Raw genomic sequence first — 19,579 nt, 5'->3', positions numbered from 1 at the left:
TAAATCAATAATAAATTATTCAAAAATAAAAAAAACGTAATTAATAAAAGTGAAAAAATAATAAACTTCATTACACAGATAATACAACATTTTTTATGGAATAAATAATACACCATTATATAAACAAAAATATGAAAATTAAAGATTAAAATTTAAATTAATTAATTACATAGTTATTAGTTTGATATCTATATTTTTTTAATTATTGGTTTAGTTTAAGTGGTATTGAAGAAATTAATTTGGATTATGAATAAAGCTCCAAACAATTAAAAATATACTGATTAAATTTGGATTAGCTAATGTTATGTACTTTTATTTATGGAATATGAATTAATTAGATTAAAATAATGCTTAAACATTTGGTTTGATTTTTACATCAAATGAACACTTTTACACAAAATTTAGTGTAACACTATTTATTTTGTATAAAAATTTTAACAAATATAAAGTTATAGAGTTATAAAATTTTTGCTATTGTAAAATCTTAACTCTAAAAAATTATTGAGTTCTCCATTGGAGAAATTCTTAGAAGTTACCTGATTTGTTTATTTATTTATTTATTTATTTACTTTCTATTTTCTTTCAGGTTATATATTTAAGAGTTGTATTTGTTCTTGGTTAACGAAGTTGTTTGGAGTCGATTTCTAATCAAAATAACACGAGGAATCTGTAATCTTAAGCCCAATACTAATAAGCTAGCTTTATCTGAATCCTAACCTTATTAGCTGATCTAGTTTTCGAATGTATACTACATCAGTTTATTAGGAACTATATATATCCCCAAGGCTTTTGGTCTTCAACTTCATTCACGTTGGTTTTCTTTCAAGCGTAAAGGTTAGTGTCTCTCACTTGAATATGAGAAAAAGTTGGATTCATCGTGTCGAATTCAAGAAAATCTACTTCTGAAATTAAATTAGAAAAAAAAAAGGAGAAGGTTTACATGCTTTTTTAGGTTCAAATATCAGCTGATCTCTGCGTGAACTTATTCTAAGGAAAGCAATCTTAGTGGTGCGATTGTTCCACGTGTGTCGTGTCTCTTAGTGTGTTATTTTTCGTCTCGTCATTCTTGATTCACGGCTTTCAATTGTTAGTTCTGATTCTGATATAAATAAACAACTAGAACCAGCCAAACAATCGGTTTCTTTCTTTTTCTCTCAATCGAACTTGACCTGTGTAAGGACTAATTCTCGAAAACATATAACAAATAACAGCACTGACGTTCAAAACATACACAACGTGTGTGCATTAGATTTTTGTGGGGTTGATTAATTTTATATGTGCAGAGACAATGGAAAAAGAAAGGGCGAGATGGGTCGATCCTCCGGATGGAAAAAGGAGAAAAGGGAAGAGTTACTACGAGGTGTGGGACGCGGTGTTCGAGGTGGACGTCGTTTGCTCTTCTGTAAAACTGCGAGACCAACGACATGGTCGCCATTAAGAAGATCTTTGACCAGTTGCCTCACCGACGCTCTCAGATGTCTCCGTGAGATCAAGCTCCTCCGCCACATCACCCATCAAAACATCGTCGCCCTCAAGTATGTCTTATATAATTATTTATTACTCAATAAGTTTGAATTTCACTTCTTAACGGAAGGCTTCCGGCTTAGTGGAAGAGGAACTTTTCTTTCGGTTTGTAATCGAATTTCTGTTGAATAATTAAACTTGATTTTGGGTTATAGTATTTGGGCCTAGTTATTTCTAGTTGTAGTTTGGGCTTTTAGTATTTTGGACCCATTTTAGTTGTCATCTTTGTAGAATACTCTTGATGTGTCTAGAGTCTTTAGGTGTAAGAAATTTTATAGAATAATCTTGTATTTTTCTAAAGTGTCATTAATTAGGAGAATTCTCTAGAAAATGTTATAGAATTCCATAGACTAGTATAAATAGAGATGTAATCCTACATTTTGGGATCAAACAAAAATAAAAAGTTCTCATTTCTACAAAGAAATTTCATATCTCTCTACTTTATACCCAAGCCTCCAAATTTCCAAACATTTTCCCTAAACACCCAAAATATGGAAACACTTTCTCCACCAACCCAAAACTTCCTTCCAACAAAATGGTATCAGAGCTACAAGATCCTCCTAAAGATGGCGAATAGAGGTGTTCCCTTCCAAGTTCCTATGCTCACAAAGAGCAACTACGACAACTTGAGTCTTAGAATGTGGCTCTCCTTGGTGCACACGACGTGTGGGAAATAGTCGAGAAAGGCCACGCTGACCCGGAGAACGAAGGTAGTCTATCTCAAACTCAAAAGGATAGTTTGAGAGACTCAAGGAAGAGAGACAAGAAGGCTCTCTGTCTCATCTATCAAGGGTTAGATGAAGACACGTTTGAGAAGGTCTCGGGAGCAAAGTCGGTCAAAGAAACTTGGGAGAAGCTTCGAACCTCTTACAAGGGAGAGGATCAAGTCAAGAAGGTACGTCTTCAAACTTTAAGAGGAGAGTTTGAAGCCTTGCACATTAGAGAAGGTGAACTCGTCTCCGATTATGTCTCGAGAGTCTTGACGATTACCAATAACCTCAAAAGAAACGGCGAGAAGTTAGATGACGTGAGAATCATGGAGAAGGTTCTTAGATCCATGGATTCGAAGTTCGAGCATATCGTCACTGTCATCGAAGAGACGAAGGACTTGGAGGCCATGACAATGGAGCAACTCATCGGGTCGCTTCAAGTTTATGAAGAAAAGAAAAAGAAGAAGGAAGATATCGTGGAGCAAGCACTCAAGACACGAGTCGATTCGAAAAATGAAGATCACGGTCGAAGCCAACAAAGAAGAGGTAGCGGTCAAGGACGACGACGTGGACGGGGTTGGAGGTCTAATGACGACAACATCAACCAAAGATGAGAAAGCTCATCCAGGGGTCGTGGGAGAGGAGCCACAAAACCAAGGTATGACAAGTCACGGATCAAATGCTACAACTGTGAGAAGTTTGGGCATTATGCTTCCGAATGTAGAGCTCTGCGCAACAACAGAGTTGAAGAGAAGGCCAACTACGTTGAAGAAAGAACTCAAGAAGACGCGACGTTACTGTTGGCTCACAAAGACAACGAAAGGGGAGGAGATACACAATAGTACCTTGATAGTGGTGCGAGCAACCATATGTGCGGGCGAAAAAACATGTTCGTAGAGCTTGACGAATCGGTGAAGGGGAATGTTGCTTTCGGAGATGAATCAAAGATGACGGTGAAAGGTAAAGGAAACATTCTCATTCGATTGAAGAATGAATGTTTACTACGTGCCAAACATGAAGAGCAACATCTTGAGCCTAGGACAACTCTTAGAGAAAGATTATGATCTTCGATTGAAAGATAGTAACCTTTCTATAAGAGACAATGCGAATAAATTGATGTTGAGTTTATTGGTTTTAGGCCTTAGGAGTTTTAAGCCCAAATATGTGTTGTAGTAGGTCCATATTCTAGAAGCATATTCTAGAGAAATCCATAGACTACTCTAGAAGATAAGGATAAGATATGAATTGTGGAGAAAACTCTAGAGAATTGTTTCTAGCCATTAGATTAAGTTTGTGGTGGCAAAATCCTATCCATTGATTTATGAATGCCACTAGTATAAATAGGGATGATGTACTTGAGTTTCCATCAAGCAAAACTAAAAGGTTCTCATTTCTACAAAAAAATTCTCCACTCTCTACTTTATACCCAAGCCTCCAAATTTCCAACCATTTTTTCCCTAAACACCCAAAAAAATATCTAAACTTTCTTCACCAACCCAAAACCTCCTTCCAACATGATTTTCTTCCGTCTTGCCATGTCCATGACACGTACCCTCAATATTTCCCATTTTCTTAGAAGAACAAAGCTACGCTATAATTCTGGATTAGCAGGCGATGAAAATGTTTGTCTTGAAGCCAGTTCACAGCTTCGACATGATGACAGCGAATCGGTACACGGTTTTTAGTTTTGTTTCCTATTTTTTATGTGAAAAAAAAAACTTGTGGTTGATACACAGGGCTTGGACTTACCCGGTGGCAAGGTAAAATTTACGCCTGAGCTTAGATTTATTCCCGGGTCCTCTGAAAAAAGAGTGTCTTGCTATCAAGTCCTCGATCAAGACGGCCACACGATTCTACCGAACAGTGTCGATCAACATGTACGTAAAAACCAAGACAAAGAATACATCGAGATTATTCAAATGAACAATGTTGGTTATATCGTAATACTGTTGCCGTGTAATTAATTAACTAATTATAGGTGGTGAGCATGGAATTGGCGAAGAAAATGTACAGTGACATGGTTAGGGTTGAGATGATGGACAAAATGTTTTGGGAGGTGCAAAGGCAGGGACGGATCTCGTTTTACTTGACCTCCGCCGGTGAGGAAGCCACCACCGTTGCCTCTGCTGCTGCCCTTTCTCCGCTCGACCTCGTCTTTCCTCAGGTTTATAAAAATAAAAATAAAAATTACTTGTGTTGCAACTATTTTTTTTGTTTTTCATTTTTAAATTTTTGAAATTGAAGGGCTTTTGTTATTTTGGTAATTAGTATCGAGAAGCCGGGGTGTTACTGTGGAGGGGGTTCACGGTGCGACAATTTGCGGACCAGTGCTTCGGGAACAATGCCGATCTTGGGAAGGGAAGGCAAATGCCGGTTCATTATGGCTCCATGATGCATAATTACTTCACCGTCTCATCGCCTATTGCGTAAGGGATAAATATTTCTAGTCATAAGGTTTCTAAATATTCTACCCAAATGAGTATGAAAAAATTGTTAAGTTTTTTTTTTTTTAGTACAAATAGTCTTTGAACTATTTTTTATTTATTATTCTATTGTGATCTGTAACTAATTTCGCAAGTGAAATGATCCTGATTATCGTACTATTTTAATCCCTTATAATATTGAACTTTTTTTTTTTTTTTTTTTTTTTTAATGAAACCAAACACCTAATAACTTAGAACGTATTTAATAAGTATCCTCACAATCCATATACACGTGATCCTGTCATGTCCATAACATTCCAAAATTGTTTAGCTTTTATTATGTTGTTTCTTAGATTATTAAAATTTTATAAAATTATTAAGCTATGTTTAATATAAAATTTCATATTTTATTTTACGTGTGAAACTACACATAATTCAATTTTTAAAGTATTTTTTTATTTGAAAACTATATGTCTGAGAGAATTTAAATAAAGTTGCACATATATTTTGAATTTTAATTTTGACACATATATTGAATTAGACAACATATAGAATACGAAACTTCCCTATTATTTAAGTTTGCACACATTTATTAGAGTACAGATTTAATACGAATAATACATTTCCGCTTAATTGCAAACTTGCTCTCTGAATTAAATAGATGAGCCCTCCCTTAAGTGTGGACATTTTTCTACGGAAAACCTCTCACCCATGACTCTGAATTCCGGCCTACGGCCACCTTCAGGCCTCAACCACCATGGACACCGTCAGAGATGATGGCCACTGCCTCAAAGACTTTGCAAATTTTAGTTATTTCACTAATTTTAGACAAATTTTACCTATTTTACAAACTAATCATATCAATCAGCTATTTAGCTTGCACATATGTCACTCGTGTTGTAATTCATGGACAATTAAAAACTTACTATTATTTATTGGGTTATTAAGTTATATAACCACATGTTTATAGTGAATTAGGATATAGTTCACATTTGGTTAATTTCTTGTAAATAGTCGAGTGGACTTATTAAAAGATTAGTAAAAGATTTATTTAACAGTCAAACATGTAAAAAATAGGTAGTTAATAAGCTGTCACGTATGTAAGTTGGCTATTTACAAATTATTTACAAAAAATTGGCTAATTTACGATTCATATAGTTTAAGTGGCTTACGTAGCAAATTTTTTGTTATTTATTTATGTTTTGTCAGTACTCAACTTCCGCAAGCAGTTGGAGCAGCTTATTCTCTCAAAATGGACAAAAAGAATGCTTGCGCCGTCGCCTATTTTGGGGATGGAAGCAGTAGTGAGGTTTCTCTCTCTCTCTCTCTCCATTTATGTTTCTTATCATTAATTTTAATCCATTTACTTGGATTTATTTTCTTTATAAATACTCTGATCCTTTTTTTTCAGGGAGATTGCCACGCTAGTTTTAATTTCGCTGCGGTCATGGACGTCCCTTTGCTTTTCATTTGCCGCAACAATGGGTGGGCGATAAGTACCTCAGTCAAAGAACAATTTCGAAGTAAATCTTTTCCTATTACATTGTACTTCATTACACTTTGTTTGACATACCACCCCAAAAAAAAAAAAAAAAAAAAAAATCAAAATGACTAAAGGAGATAATTGCTAAGATTATAATGATATATTGGAGTCCCAGCATAACAGTTTTTACTGCTTCACCTTGATGAATATCATTTCTTAATATGATTAAATAATTAGCATGATATGGCAGGTGATGGCATTGTTGTGAAGGGTCAAGCCTATGGAATCCAAAGCATTCGAGTCGATGGAAACGACGCGCTAGCTGTTTATAGCGCAGTTCGCGCTGCTCGTGAAATAGCCATAACTGAACAAAGACCAATACTTATCGAGGTTATTTTGTTACTAACAATTATTAATGAAATTTGTAACTAACTAAGCCATCTTAATCTTAACGTTTGAGATTTAGCCAACCTTTAGAAAATTATGGAAAAATAAACAAATGTATGACGTGGCAGTGGGGGTAATGTGTTAAAATTCCAAAAGTGTTTTTAAATCAATTTAACAGGTATTTTTCATAGATTCGTAACTTTCTCTCTTTTTCGGTTTTTAATTCGTAACTTTTTCTCTCATACTTTTTTCCAAACATTTTTTTTTCGTACAAACTTTAAAAATCCATCTCTATCTCATATGAACTCGAAATTGAGTGATTCCAAATCCTACAGATTCGTGGCGCCGAGATCTTCAAAAATAAACCCATTGTGTTGGATGGAGAATATTTTTTAATGCCATAGATGTAGAAAAATCACGTTACTGCCTTAAATATGAAAATAACTGAAAATTTTCGAAAATCATGGAAATAAATGAAAACTTATTTAATATTTCTGGAAAAGTCATTACAAATGCAAGTGAACATGACGCATTAAACATGATTTTTCATCAAACACAATGGATCTATTTTTGAAGATCTCGACGCCAAGAATCCGTATGATTTGAAATCACTCAATTTCGAGTTCATATGAGATAGATATGGATTTTTGAAGTTTTTATGAAAAAAATGTAAGAAATAAAGAAGGAGCGAGAATGTGATGAATTCAAAACAAAGAGAGAGAAAGTGACGAATTTAAAAACTAAGGTCATAAAAGTGATTTTTATTAGTTATCAATTATGTCACATAGGCTGTTTGAATATTTTTCCAAAAATTTGCAAACGTTGGTTATTTTCAAAACATGAATATATTTGTTGACTATTAAACTACAGTGCCCATTATTAATTACGCACGTTTTGGAAATTTAATTTCATTACCGTACTCTTTTTCTTTGTGCCCTAAAGCACTTAATTTTTTCGCAAAATTAATCAGTTGACTAAGTTAACTCATGATCTTGTTAATTATACCAAGTCCATTTTATAAATATAGAAGAAAAAAAATTTATTTTGTTTTGTAGGTACTTACTTATAGAGTGGGACACCATTCGACATCAGACGACTCGACAAAGTATAGACCGGCTAGTGAAATTGAGTATTGGAGAACTCAGAGAAGCCCATTGGAGAGGTTTAGGAAATGGGTGGAGAAAAATGGGTGGTGGAACGAAAAAGCGGAAACGGAGCTTCGAAACGATGTCAAGAAGCAATTATTGGAGGCGATTCTAGGAGCTGAGAAGGCTGAGAAGCCGGGACTTTGTGAGCTGTTCCGAGATGTTTATCACGAGACACCACAAAACCTCAAAGAGCAAGAAAAGCTTCTTAGGGAAACTGTTACTAGACATCCACACGATTATCCTTATGAGGTTCCGATTTAATTCTTTAATATTGTGTAAAGTTTGTGCGCATGAACAATTTCGGACTGTTTTGATGTCCATTCTACGAGTTTTATTTTCTTGTGTCATATTTTCTTAAACAACGTTAATAATTATCGCCCGAACCTCGTTCGTAATTGTGTTGTGTTTGTTTGAGATTTGGTTTTGCTTGAAGAATGTTCCGTGATTATTTGAACTCCGGTCATTCTTGAATTGCAATCCTGAAAAGATAAATTAACCCTAAGGTCTCGTCCGTCGAAAAATCAAGCTCTTTCGTCTCTCTACATATGGTCATTTCACTGCAACCTCCAGTAATTTATTTTTTTATTTTTATTTTTTTTAAATTTGATTCCTCAATTACCTCATTTGTATTTGTACTACGTACGTAAATATCTATGTTAACAATAGTTTTTACTCTTCATTTAACAGTTTCTTTGCTTAGAGTTTCATTTTAGGGATTTTGAAACTATATTTACATAAAATAAGTAGGCCTTTTGAAATTCAACTAAAACTAAAAAATTGAAGTATTTATTATGCAGTGAGGTGTACAAGTACTAAAATATCCTTCTCGCTCTCTTCCCGGGATTCCAAATAATAAAGTAAAACAATAGAAAAATAAACATAAAAAGCTTCTTTCTTTCTCTAACCCAAAACACCCACCAATCCTATCTTGCTTCACCACCACTCCGTGCTCAGCCCTATCTCTTTCCCTCCCAACTTTACCACCACAGTCATCGGAGCCAAAGAAGAAAGCCATATATGTGGCACCACGACCCCGCCGATCAAGCCAAACTTAGGCTTGAAAAAAAGGCCAGACTGGCCCATTTTGGCCTTTTAGATACCTCTAAGACCATCTCCAACTCATTACACCAAATAACACACCAAAAATAATATTATATTTTTATACTTTTTTCATATTACTTCATATCAATTGCAAATTAACCCCTCTATTAATTTATTATGTCAATAATAAGCTTTTTATACTTTTTCATTGAGGAGCTTGTGCAATCCAATGATGAAAAACGTGGATGGCGAGGGTTACAAGCTCGGATGGCAACCATCACAAAAAAAGCAAAAAAAAATAAAAATGAATGGGTGTGTCAAACAAGTAGATTTTTATTTGCTTATGTATGCACTTGTGTTTTTTTTTTTTTTTTCCATTATGTCTTGTGTGGCAAGTATAATTTTTATTGAGATTGTACTTTGAGATTTGTAAATAACTAGGCCACTTTAAAGATGTGATTTTGGATCAAGCCTAAGTTTGACAATTTTTAGGGATATAGCCAAATGGCTTATGTGGCAATAATTAAGGTCTGATTTGCCATTATTTATTAATAAATTCGTCACTTTCTCTCTCCTATTTTTTTCAAATAATTTTTTTTGCATCAAAACTTCAAAAATTCGTATCTTTCTCATACGAACTCGAAATTGAGTGATTTCAAATCCTACAAATTCGTGGCGTCTAGATCTTCAAAAATAGACCCAATGTGTTTGATGAAAAATTATGTTTAATGCATCATATTTACATTTCCATTTTTTTATAATTTCAAAAAATTTCCGTTATTTCCATATTTAAGGTAGATTTTTCTACATTTATGGTATTAAACATTATTTTTCATCAAACACAATGGATATATTTTTAAAGATCTCGGCGTCACGAATCCGTAGGATTTGGAGTCACTCAATTTCGAGTTCATATGAGATAGATATGGTTTTTTGAAGTTTTTATGTAAAAAAAAATGTATGAAAAAAATAGGAGAGAGAAAATGACGAATTTATTAATAAATAAGGGTAAATAAGACCTTAATTATTGCCACATAATCATGTTGGCTATTTATCTAAAAGTTGTGAAACATAGGTTAAAAACAAATTTCATAGTTTCATTTTGACTATTTCGCTACAATGCCCTTGTACTTTTATGATTTTTAGTATATTGGTGTTTATTTTATTTGATAGGTATTGGTGTTTATTTTCGTCAGTGAATTCCTGTTAATTAATGTTGTGTTTCGTGTTTTTCCATTTTTTACTTCTGAATTTTATAGATAATTAATATATATTTTCTCTAATTATTGTTAATATGCATTCGTGTTCATCTTCAACTACAAGTTTTTTTGGATTTTTTTTGCGGTTAATTTGTTTTCTAGATTTGTTTTTGTGTTCATCGTTTTTATTTCTTCAATATTATACTTTTTCATAAATTCAAATTGGTTGTAAGGGGTCAATTACATATTTTTTGGGATTTTTTTTTTATTTTGGACATTGAATAACTTAAAATGAGCATTGTTTTAGGTAAGATCAAAATCGGGTTTTTTATATGCTAAAATTTTTGCTACATCAGCAAATAGCTATTTGATTAAAACTTATGAAACAATGGCTAAATTTAAATTTCAAGGTTTCAATTTGGCTAGTTTTCTAGAGTGCCATAAAAGTAAAAAAGAAAAAAAAACGACATTTGATACATGTAACTAGAAAGGCAATGTTTCACCCATCATACCATCCTTCCTTTATACCCTACATATTAGTTTGGCTTTTTTATGCCCACTTTTGGACCTTTTCAAAACCATGCCCGACTCTTGGTCTCGAGAGTTGAGAGTTTGACTCTAATTTCGGCCTAATGTCCTATATCTTTGGCCCGGCTCGAGACTTTTTTTGTGCTTGTAAAAAAAAGGCTGGGTTGGGCCGTCCATTTTAACGCCTAATAGATAAAAACCCTTAATGGGTTAAGAGGTTAGATGACATGTAATTTAGAGTTTAAGAGTATTTCCAATGCCAACACCATATTTGGAGTAATTTTTACACCGACTTTTTTTTTCTCCAACAGCACTACACTATATCTTACACTAAAGGGAATATTGTATTAGGACAATTAGACGGGCTAGCCAAATTCAAACGTTGAGATTGCATATTAGCCAACATTTACATTTATTTTGAGAAATAGCCAATTTCGCTGATGTGGCGTTTAAGCCAATATTTTGCTTCCAGTTTTGCCCTTTTAATTTTTAAAAAAAATATAATTAAAGAAAATCAAAATTGATTGCCAACATATTTATGATTTGATTGCCAAGATATAATATTTTGATTGCCCAATATTTTGACGAACCTCTCGCGGGCCTCGAGCGGCGGCGACAACCAGATCACCCCGACGAACCTCTCGCGGGCCTCGAGCGGCGGCGACAACCAGATCGTGCTGACGGCGCATAGCCTGTTGTCGGAGATCGCAGTGAAGGCGGCGAACTCCGAGGGGAGGAAGTTCGCGGCGGGGAAGAAGTTGGATCCGGGGTCGGAGGTGGTGTACGGGTTGGCGCAGTGCACGCCGGACCTGTCGAAGAATGACTGCCGACAGTGCCTCGTGAATGCGACAAAGGGGATCAAAGGGCGGCAGAGGAAAATCCTCCTTCCCAGCTGATGTCTAATGTACGATGTGGACTTGTTCTTCCCAGCTGATTCATGTATAGAACGATTTTCAATCCTGTTAATTAACGTTAATATCTGTTAATTGCTGTTATGTAGGTTTTTGAACGATTTCAATCCTGTTAATTAACGTTAATATCTGTTAATTGCTGACTTTATTTTTGAATTTTTTTCCTTGTTCTTCCCAGCTGATTCATGTATGGAACGATTTTCAATCCTGTTAATTAACGTTAATATCTGTTAATTGTTGTTATGTAGGTTTTTGAACGATTTCAATCCTGTTAATTAACGTTAATATCTGTTAATTGCTGGTAATTGACTTTGTTTTTGAATTTTTTCTCGTGCGGTGTAGGTTTGGTTGCGTGTTTGAAAGATAAGCATTTATCACGGTGGATTTGTTAGATATGTATTTATCACGGTGGATCTGTTTTAGTTGGCATTTATTCACGCGATTCCAATTTCATTTCTTTCTTTTTTGGACGCGGGAATCTTCCAAATATTTTGATTTGATATTATTTAAATGAAGGGCAAATTTGTATTTTTTACTGTTAATGTGGTATATTGGCTACACATTAAAAATAAACCAAAAGTTGGCTATTTTGACAATTACAACGTTTGACTTTGCTATTTTGCTCGGGCTTAATATATTTTTTTATTAGACTTTGTAATCTAAGATGCTTTTAAATTAGTGTCTTAATTTTATTAGTTATTAATTATAATTACATATAAAACTTTCATTGTATTTTATTTATTTATTAATTATGTGTAACATATAGTATAAATCAATAATAAATTATTCAAAAATAAAAAACGTAATTAATAAAGTGAAAAAATAATAAACTTCATTATATAGATAATACAACATTTTTATGGAATAAATAATACACCATTATATAAACAAAAATATGAAAATTAAATATTAATATTTAAATTGATTAATTACATAGTTATTAGTTTGATATCTATAATTTTTTTTAATTATTGGTTTAGTTTAAGTGGTATTGAAGAAATTAATTTGTAATATGAATAAAGCTCCAAACAATTAAAAATTTATTGATTAAATTTGGATTAGCTAATATTATGTACTTTTATTTATGGAATATAAATTAATTAGATTAAAATAATGTTTAAACATTTGGTGTGATTTTTACATCAAATGAACAGTTTTACACAAAATTTAGTGTAACACTATTTATTTTGTATAAAATTTTTAACAAATATAAAGTTATAGAGTTATATAAAATTTTTGCTATTGTAAAACTTTAACTCTATAAAGTTATTGAGTTCTCCATTGGAGAAGTTCTAAGAAGTTACCTGATTTGTTTTTTTTTTTTTTATTTATTTACTTTCTATTTTCTTTCAGGTTATATATTTAAGAGTTGTATTTGTTCTTGGTTAACGAAGTTGTTTGGAGTCGATTTCTAATCAAAATAACACGAGTATATTAGGCTGATCTAGTTTTTGAATGTATACTACATAAGTACATTAGGAACTATATATATCCCCATTCCCCAAGGCTTTCGGTCTTTAACTTCATTCACGTTGGTTTTCTTTCAAGCGTTAAGGTTAGTGTCTCTCACTTGAATATGAGAAAAAGTCGGATTCATCGTGTCGAATTCAAGAAAATCAACTTCTGAAAAAAAAAAGGAAAACGTTTACATGCGTTTTTAGGTTCAAATATGATCAGCTGATGATCTCTGCGTGAACTTATTCTAAGGAAAGCAATCTTAGTGGTGCGATTGTTCCACGTGTGTCGTGTCTCTTAATGTGTTCTTTTTTCGTATCGTCATTCTTGATTCACGGCTTTCAATTGTTAGTTCTGATTCTGATATAAATAAACAACTAGAACCAGCCAAACAATCGGTTTCTTTCTTTTTCTCTCAATCGAACTTGACCTGTGTAAGGACTAATTCTCGAAAACATATAACAAATAACAGCACTGACGTTCAAAACATACACAACGTGTGTGCATTAGATTTTTGTGGGGTTGATTAATTTTATATGTGCAGAGACAATGGAAAAAGAAAGGGCGAGATGGGTCGATCCTCCGGATGGAAAAAGGAGAAAAGGGAAGAGTTACTACGAGGTGTGGGACGCGGTGTTCGAGGTGGACGACAAGTACTTTCCCGTCAAGCTCATCGGCAGAGGCGCTTATGGCGTCGTTTGCTCTTCTGCAAACTGCGAGACCAACGACATGGTCGCCATTAAGAAGATCTTTGACGTCTTCAGCTGCCTCACCGACGCTCTCAGGTGTCTCCGTGAGATCAAGCTCCTCCGCCACATCACCCACCCAAACATCGTCGCCCTCAAGTATGTCTTATATTATTATTTATTACTCAATAAGTTGGAATTTCACTTCTTAACAGAAGGAAGGCTTTCGGCTTAGTGGAAGAGGAACTTTTCTTTCGGTTTGTAATGGAATTTCCAGTTTCGTGAACAACCAGAACATAAAGAATATCCAATTTGTTCCATTCCAATAACCCGGGATTTGGTGGGATGTGTCAATAGGAAGCTTCAGTCCCAATATTGATTCTCTATAGATATAACAAGACACTACTACAAAAACAGCTTTTAGAATGCGGTTATATAATAAAAAATAAAATAAAAAATTGAATAGTTTGTCATGATGTGATCATCATCAGGGATGTCATGTTGCCAGTCCGACGATCCACCTTCAAGGACGTGTACCTCGTGTATGAGCTCATGGATACCGATCTCGAGGCGGTCCTCTCGTCCTCTCAGCCGCTCTCGCGCGACCACTGCAAGTGTTTTCTCTTTCAGGTAAGCTAATAAAGTAGCTAATTCACAGATTACAAAATCACACTGAATCCTATCTCATTTTTTTTTTTTTTTTGTATGCTTGTTTCACAGTTACTGAACGGTCTAAGCTATCTTCACTCAGCGAACATCCTCCACCGAGACCTGAAGCCCGGGAACCTTCTGGTGAACGCGAACAACGTGCTGAAGATCTGCGATTTCGGGCTGGCGAGAACTGGGAAAACGGACGAGGCGGCGATGATGACGGAGTACGTGGTTACGCGCTGGTACCGAGCTCCGGAGCTCCTCCTCTCGTCCCGAAGCTACGGCGCTGCCATCGACGTCTGGTCCGCCGGCTGCATATTTGCCGAGATTCTCGGCCGCAAGACCCTCTTCCCCGGCTCCAACGCCCTTGACCAGATCAAGATCATCGTCCAAGTCCTCGGGACCCAAACCGAGGCCGCTTTGGGGTTCATCCGCGGGACGCGGACGAGGAGGTTCGTCGATTCGCTTCCTTACTCTGCCGGGACCGACTTCTCAGTGCTCTTCCCCGACGCCGACCCCGAGGCCGTCGACCTGCTCCGGCGGATGCTGGAATTCGATCCGGCGATGAGGATCACCGCCGCCGAGGCTCTCCGACATCCTTACTTTAGCGGAATTTTTGACTCCCAGCGGGACCTGCCGCCGCCGCGGGTCCCGGACGGACTTGAGGTCGAGGAGGACGTCGGAGAGCAGGTCATTAGGGATTTGATGTGGCGTGAGATGCTTCGTTACCATCCCGAGGATGCTCCTTAGCCGCCTAGAGTATTTTTTTTATGGGTTCAAAATGGCTATTTAGCCATATGAAATGTTAGAAATTTATAAAGAGCCAACGTTTCGTTAGTTTTTGGTACATAGTCACGTAAATTTATTAATGCAGAGTAAATTTCTAGTTAATATGTGTAAATAATATTGGTTACGTTACATTTTTTGCTATTTACGAAATATTTACAATACGTTGACTAAAAATGTAATTATATTTATGTTTTTGTGGCTTATATTGCTAAGCATTTGTTCTTTTACTTTACCCCGAAGATTTTGCTTAGTAACAACAATTAAGTCGAGGACTGAAACTTCTGTTCCTCTGTTAAGTGACACATATGGTTCTAGTGTAGAAGAGAGAATGATTTGACGAGTCTCTTAATAATGTATATATAAATTGAATTTATTTTTGTAGCGTTTGCATTGGCTGGTTTTTATTATTGAACTTACTGTTATTTTAGCTGTAATTCGAATTTTATGTCCTCGTTTGAGAACGGGATAACAACGAAACCAACCCCTCTTGCCTTGAACTTACTATTTTATTGGTGCTATATTTTTTTCACCGACACATCAATCCAAGGGCGACTATAATCTCATTCGATCCAAACTGATTTCAATTTTTTGAAATGATTTGGAGAAACTGAGACTTGATCGGCCCAAGCTATAGTGACAGCTTACTGTAATAGCCTGACAACACTTTGATTCCCATGCAAGCAACCCCTCGTGAGACCTTACTAACTGATACCATAAGGCCGATGCAAATCATCTCCTAACTCATTCAGACAGTATTTACAATCCAATAAAGCAAGGCTTAGGAACTAGAAAGCAGACGGATTGACTAAGAGAAGAAAGAATAGTTACTAATATCTAGCTCGATGTGTGTTGTACGAGTAGGTGTTGAGTCCAGCTGACCTCAGCAAGGAGAGAAGCAAGATTGTATTACTGGGATTGCCATGAGATATGATCTGAGGCAAAGGTAAAGCCAATAACTCGAGGTGGAGTGGCGATCAAGCACATCTGATGCCCGATCAACGTCACTTAAACTAGTCAGAGAGTGAAAGCCTGAGCAGAGGAGTAGAATATTTTTCCAAGTGAACGTAGTCCACTCTATATATATATATATATATATATATATATATATATATATACCACTTAAGTAGCGCAGAATACGCTTAGCAAGTTCTAGTGATCTTCAAGTGATTCGTGCATGAACTAGAAAACTTTATTCACACTAAATGCTAGTTCATGCCTGGTCATAGTCACATACTGAAGGCCTCCAACTATGTTCTCGTATAGATGTAAAAGCGGTAACTGGTGCAAAAATAGGTGAGTTTTTGTTCCCAATCGGAGTATTCGGCTGTTTAAAACTGAGCAGGCAATCTGAACAAGGTTGAAAAGAATTTTGAAGCCGATGACCCTTGACTCTCATTTGAAATCGTTTTTGCCTCCATGAAGTTGTTTTAATCCAAAAGTTGAAGCTATTGGATTTGTGAACGAGTGTTTGTGGCAGAGCTTAGTCCAGTAAATTGGGCTATCATAAGATATGACATGGAGATGAGTCAGAATTCTTCATTCCCGTGAAATGATAACAACAAGAGAGTATTTATGCAGTCCAATGAAATAGGAAGCAAGGATAAGGATAACCAATAGAAAACAGACAGCTGGACTAAAAGAAGAAGGCGTGGAGGGAGCTGACTCGGTGCTGACATGGAGAAGTAACTCTTAACGATTATAAACATATTTTGATTTTGACACTAGTCCTGAAATATTAATGGTTTGTAATAATGACAGGTTATTTCAGTTACTTTGGAACCACTGCATACCTCTCGCTAGAAAGGGGAAAAAATTTTAAGTTTATTCTTTGGGACTATGTTTTCTATCATATATATATGAATTTAACCGGATGCTAAAATGTTTAGGCGATTTTTATGGGTTTTAACTTATGATTTTTTAATTGGTTCAATGTGTCTAATTTCAACAAAATAGTTAAAATTTACAAAAACATGCAGCTACCAAATGAAAAAAAAAAAAAAAAAAAAAAAAAAAAAAAAAAAAAACTTAGTAAAAATTTTGATGGTGGTAAATTACATGTGTACGTGAATTCATATTTTTCTTTGATTTTTAAAAGTTTAGACTATTTTGCGAAACAGTTAGAATTTTTACTATTTTGTTAATATACTAATTGTATAATAGGGATTATCACATAAATATGACTTTTTCAATAATTTTAGACTAAAATCTAATAAGTTTATATTAACCCAAAAGTATAACTATCCCGTTTGTATATTTATGTTTTTAACTTTTTTCTTTCTCTCTTTTCTCATTCCTTTTAATTCATCTCTCTCTCTCTCTCTCTCTCTCTCTCTCTCTCTCTCTCTCTCTCTCTCGTGTGCCTGATTGTTTTTAGTTGCTAAATTCTCACGGCGTTCACTTCCGTTCTCATAGAGTTCGTTTGAAGATTTATTGACATCTATGTCAATACATAGATGTCAATAAATTTTCAAACGAATTTTCAGATTCCTCAAACGAATAATCTTCAATGAATACACTTTTTAATTGGCCGAGACTGACAAAAATTTCATGTGTGGCGAAAGAGAGAGAGGAATGAAGTTAAATGAATGAGAAAAGAGAGAAAAAAAAATGGTTAAAAACGTAAATATATAAAATACATTCTTATATTTTTAAACTAAAATATATTTATTAGATAGATTTTGGTGCAAATTACTGAGAATATCATATGGTATGGTGTATAATAGTTGTGTTTTATTTATTGAATAACTCACACCCACGAAACACATGGAGATCGTACGCAGAAAGTGTTGGGTACAAGTGTAATAACATCGTTACACAAGATATGCTAGTTTACAGCGAAAATTGGAATACGCAAGCAAACATGTTTCGAACATTCATAGTGGAAATACTGTGCGACCTGCACTAAACCCAAATGCCGAATAGTACTATTCATGCTCAAATGTATAAACACCTTTAAAAATGGATAAGATCATCAAACAGTGTGTGTGAGACTTCATCAAACAGTGTGTGTGTGAGACTTATGTTGAAGTCTAATCAAGTCAACGTTAGTCCCGTCGTATATGAAAACATATGCCAACGTGTCAAACCCTGAAAAGTTGACTAGATGATAAAACTGCTCCAAAGAAAAGAAATTGTCATAGGAATTGCATTAACAACAGGCTACAGCATATATATTACATATGTACGTATGTATTATTTTAATGTATATAGGGACCATGAAGAGTTTCTTATAATGTATAATAAGTAATAAAACATCATCACATTGGAATACTTTAATGAAAAATCACGTTTTCTATGGTTTTTGCATCCATCTAATTGTTAATGTTGTTTTTAGAACGGCTTATAATCGCATATGGCTCGATTTAAAGTTAAACCATCGCATACAAAGACATAGTAATTACAAAATATAAATTAAAAATAGCTAATATACAGAGTTAACTTATAAATTTTATATTAAAAATATTAAAAACTGTCAATGTGTAAAAAGAATTTGAGGGGGGTTACAATGTCCCCCATCTCTAACCGCACATGAGTTAAAAGATGATGAAATCCTCTAACACATCTTCTTTGCCTCGTCGAAAAATGATTTTCGATTTCTCATCACCTGAAAAAGAGAGTAAATATTATTATAAATATTAGATTTTACAGCAAAAAAAAAAAAAAAAAAAAAAAAAAAAAAAACAACGTTGTAGACTTATTCTACAACAATTTCATACTGTTGTAAGATCATTCATTGTAGATAATACTACAACGATTGTTCCAAGCCATTGTAGAATTCACAGTTTGTAGTAGTGAACTATATGAACTAAGAGTCCACATAGAGATTTTGCCTGACGCGCTTCGACGCTCAACATTAGTTATGAGCTATAAGTGAGGTTGGGAGCCTAAATTTTGTCTCGAGAAGAGAGAGTTAAATTAAATGTGTTTATCTATTGAGAGAAAGTGAGATGAGAGAGGCAAGAGTTTCTCTAAGTTGAGAGAATTTTTCTCAAGCCTTGATAGAGCTCGGTATTTATAAGAGGTTGATAAGCATATGAGGGCATTGAGGATGATAGGGAGGAACTCGACGACACATCTTAACGGAACCAAGTCGGCAAAGAAACTCGATGGAACCAAGTTAACACGGAGTCACGGACCATCTTAACACAATACCTTGGTGAGACATCTTGACCTAACTCGGCGCAACCAACTTGACGAAGCAACTTGGCATAACCAACTCGGTGGAGATCATCTTAGCGGAGCAGAGCCAGCTCGGCAGAAGCAAAGTTAGTCTTCTTCTTTTTTTTAGGGAACAAAGTTAGTATTCTAACTAATAAGGTTTCTCTTGTTTCTCCAATATATTGTGGGTCTTGTGTCCAAGTCCATCCGTATGTTTAACACCCCGAAGATATATTCATTTACATATTTTAAATTAAGTTAATTTATGTTATATATATATATATATATATATATATATATATATAGTTGTGTATTAGTTATAATTCGCTGTATTTAAAAGTGCTAGCTATTAATTATAATTTTGATTGAATAAATAAGATACTATAGTTTTATTCTTAAGTTGTAAAAGATATTATATATCTTATGGTGTTTAAAAACATCCAAAAGCTAGTAGTTTCTTTCTATCAACTACTTGGTATATATGAC

At 34.6% G+C, this 19,579-nt stretch overlaps 2 protein-coding genes across 2 annotated transcripts; both read left to right on the top strand.

Annotated features, from left to right (window-relative positions):
• Positions 1-3,752: 3,752 nt before the first annotated feature.
• On the top strand, positions 3,753-8,050 carry LOC149400636 (2-oxoisovalerate dehydrogenase subunit alpha 1, mitochondrial-like). Its single transcript, XM_089612145.1, has 8 exons — positions 3,753-3,904; positions 3,971-4,111; positions 4,213-4,398; positions 4,503-4,660; positions 5,867-5,966; positions 6,069-6,180; positions 6,391-6,530; positions 7,583-8,050. The coding sequence occupies exons 1-8, from the start codon at positions 3,770-3,772 to the stop codon at positions 7,934-7,936; spliced, it is 1,326 nt and encodes a 441-aa protein (XP_089468271.1). The 5' UTR covers positions 3,753-3,769; the 3' UTR covers positions 7,937-8,050.
• Positions 8,051-13,358: 5,308 nt separating this feature from the next.
• Positions 13,359-15,859, top strand: LOC149400635 (mitogen-activated protein kinase 7-like). Its single transcript, XM_089610465.1, has 4 exons — positions 13,359-13,654; positions 13,987-14,125; positions 14,216-14,887; positions 15,797-15,859. Exons 1-4 carry the CDS (start codon positions 13,359-13,361, stop codon positions 15,857-15,859), a joined length of 1,170 nt encoding a protein of 389 aa, XP_089466591.1.
• Positions 15,860-19,579: the final 3,720 nt, after the last annotated feature.

This window comes from Urtica dioica, chromosome 4, assembly GCF_054948205.1.
Source record: "Urtica dioica subsp. dioica isolate 48M chromosome 4, U.dioica_male_clone48M_v1_H2, whole genome shotgun sequence".
Lineage (NCBI taxonomy): Eukaryota > Viridiplantae > Streptophyta > Magnoliopsida > Rosales > Urticaceae > Urtica > Urtica dioica.
The sequence above is the reverse complement of the archived record's forward strand: the minus strand, read 5'-3'. Positions and strand labels throughout refer to the sequence as shown.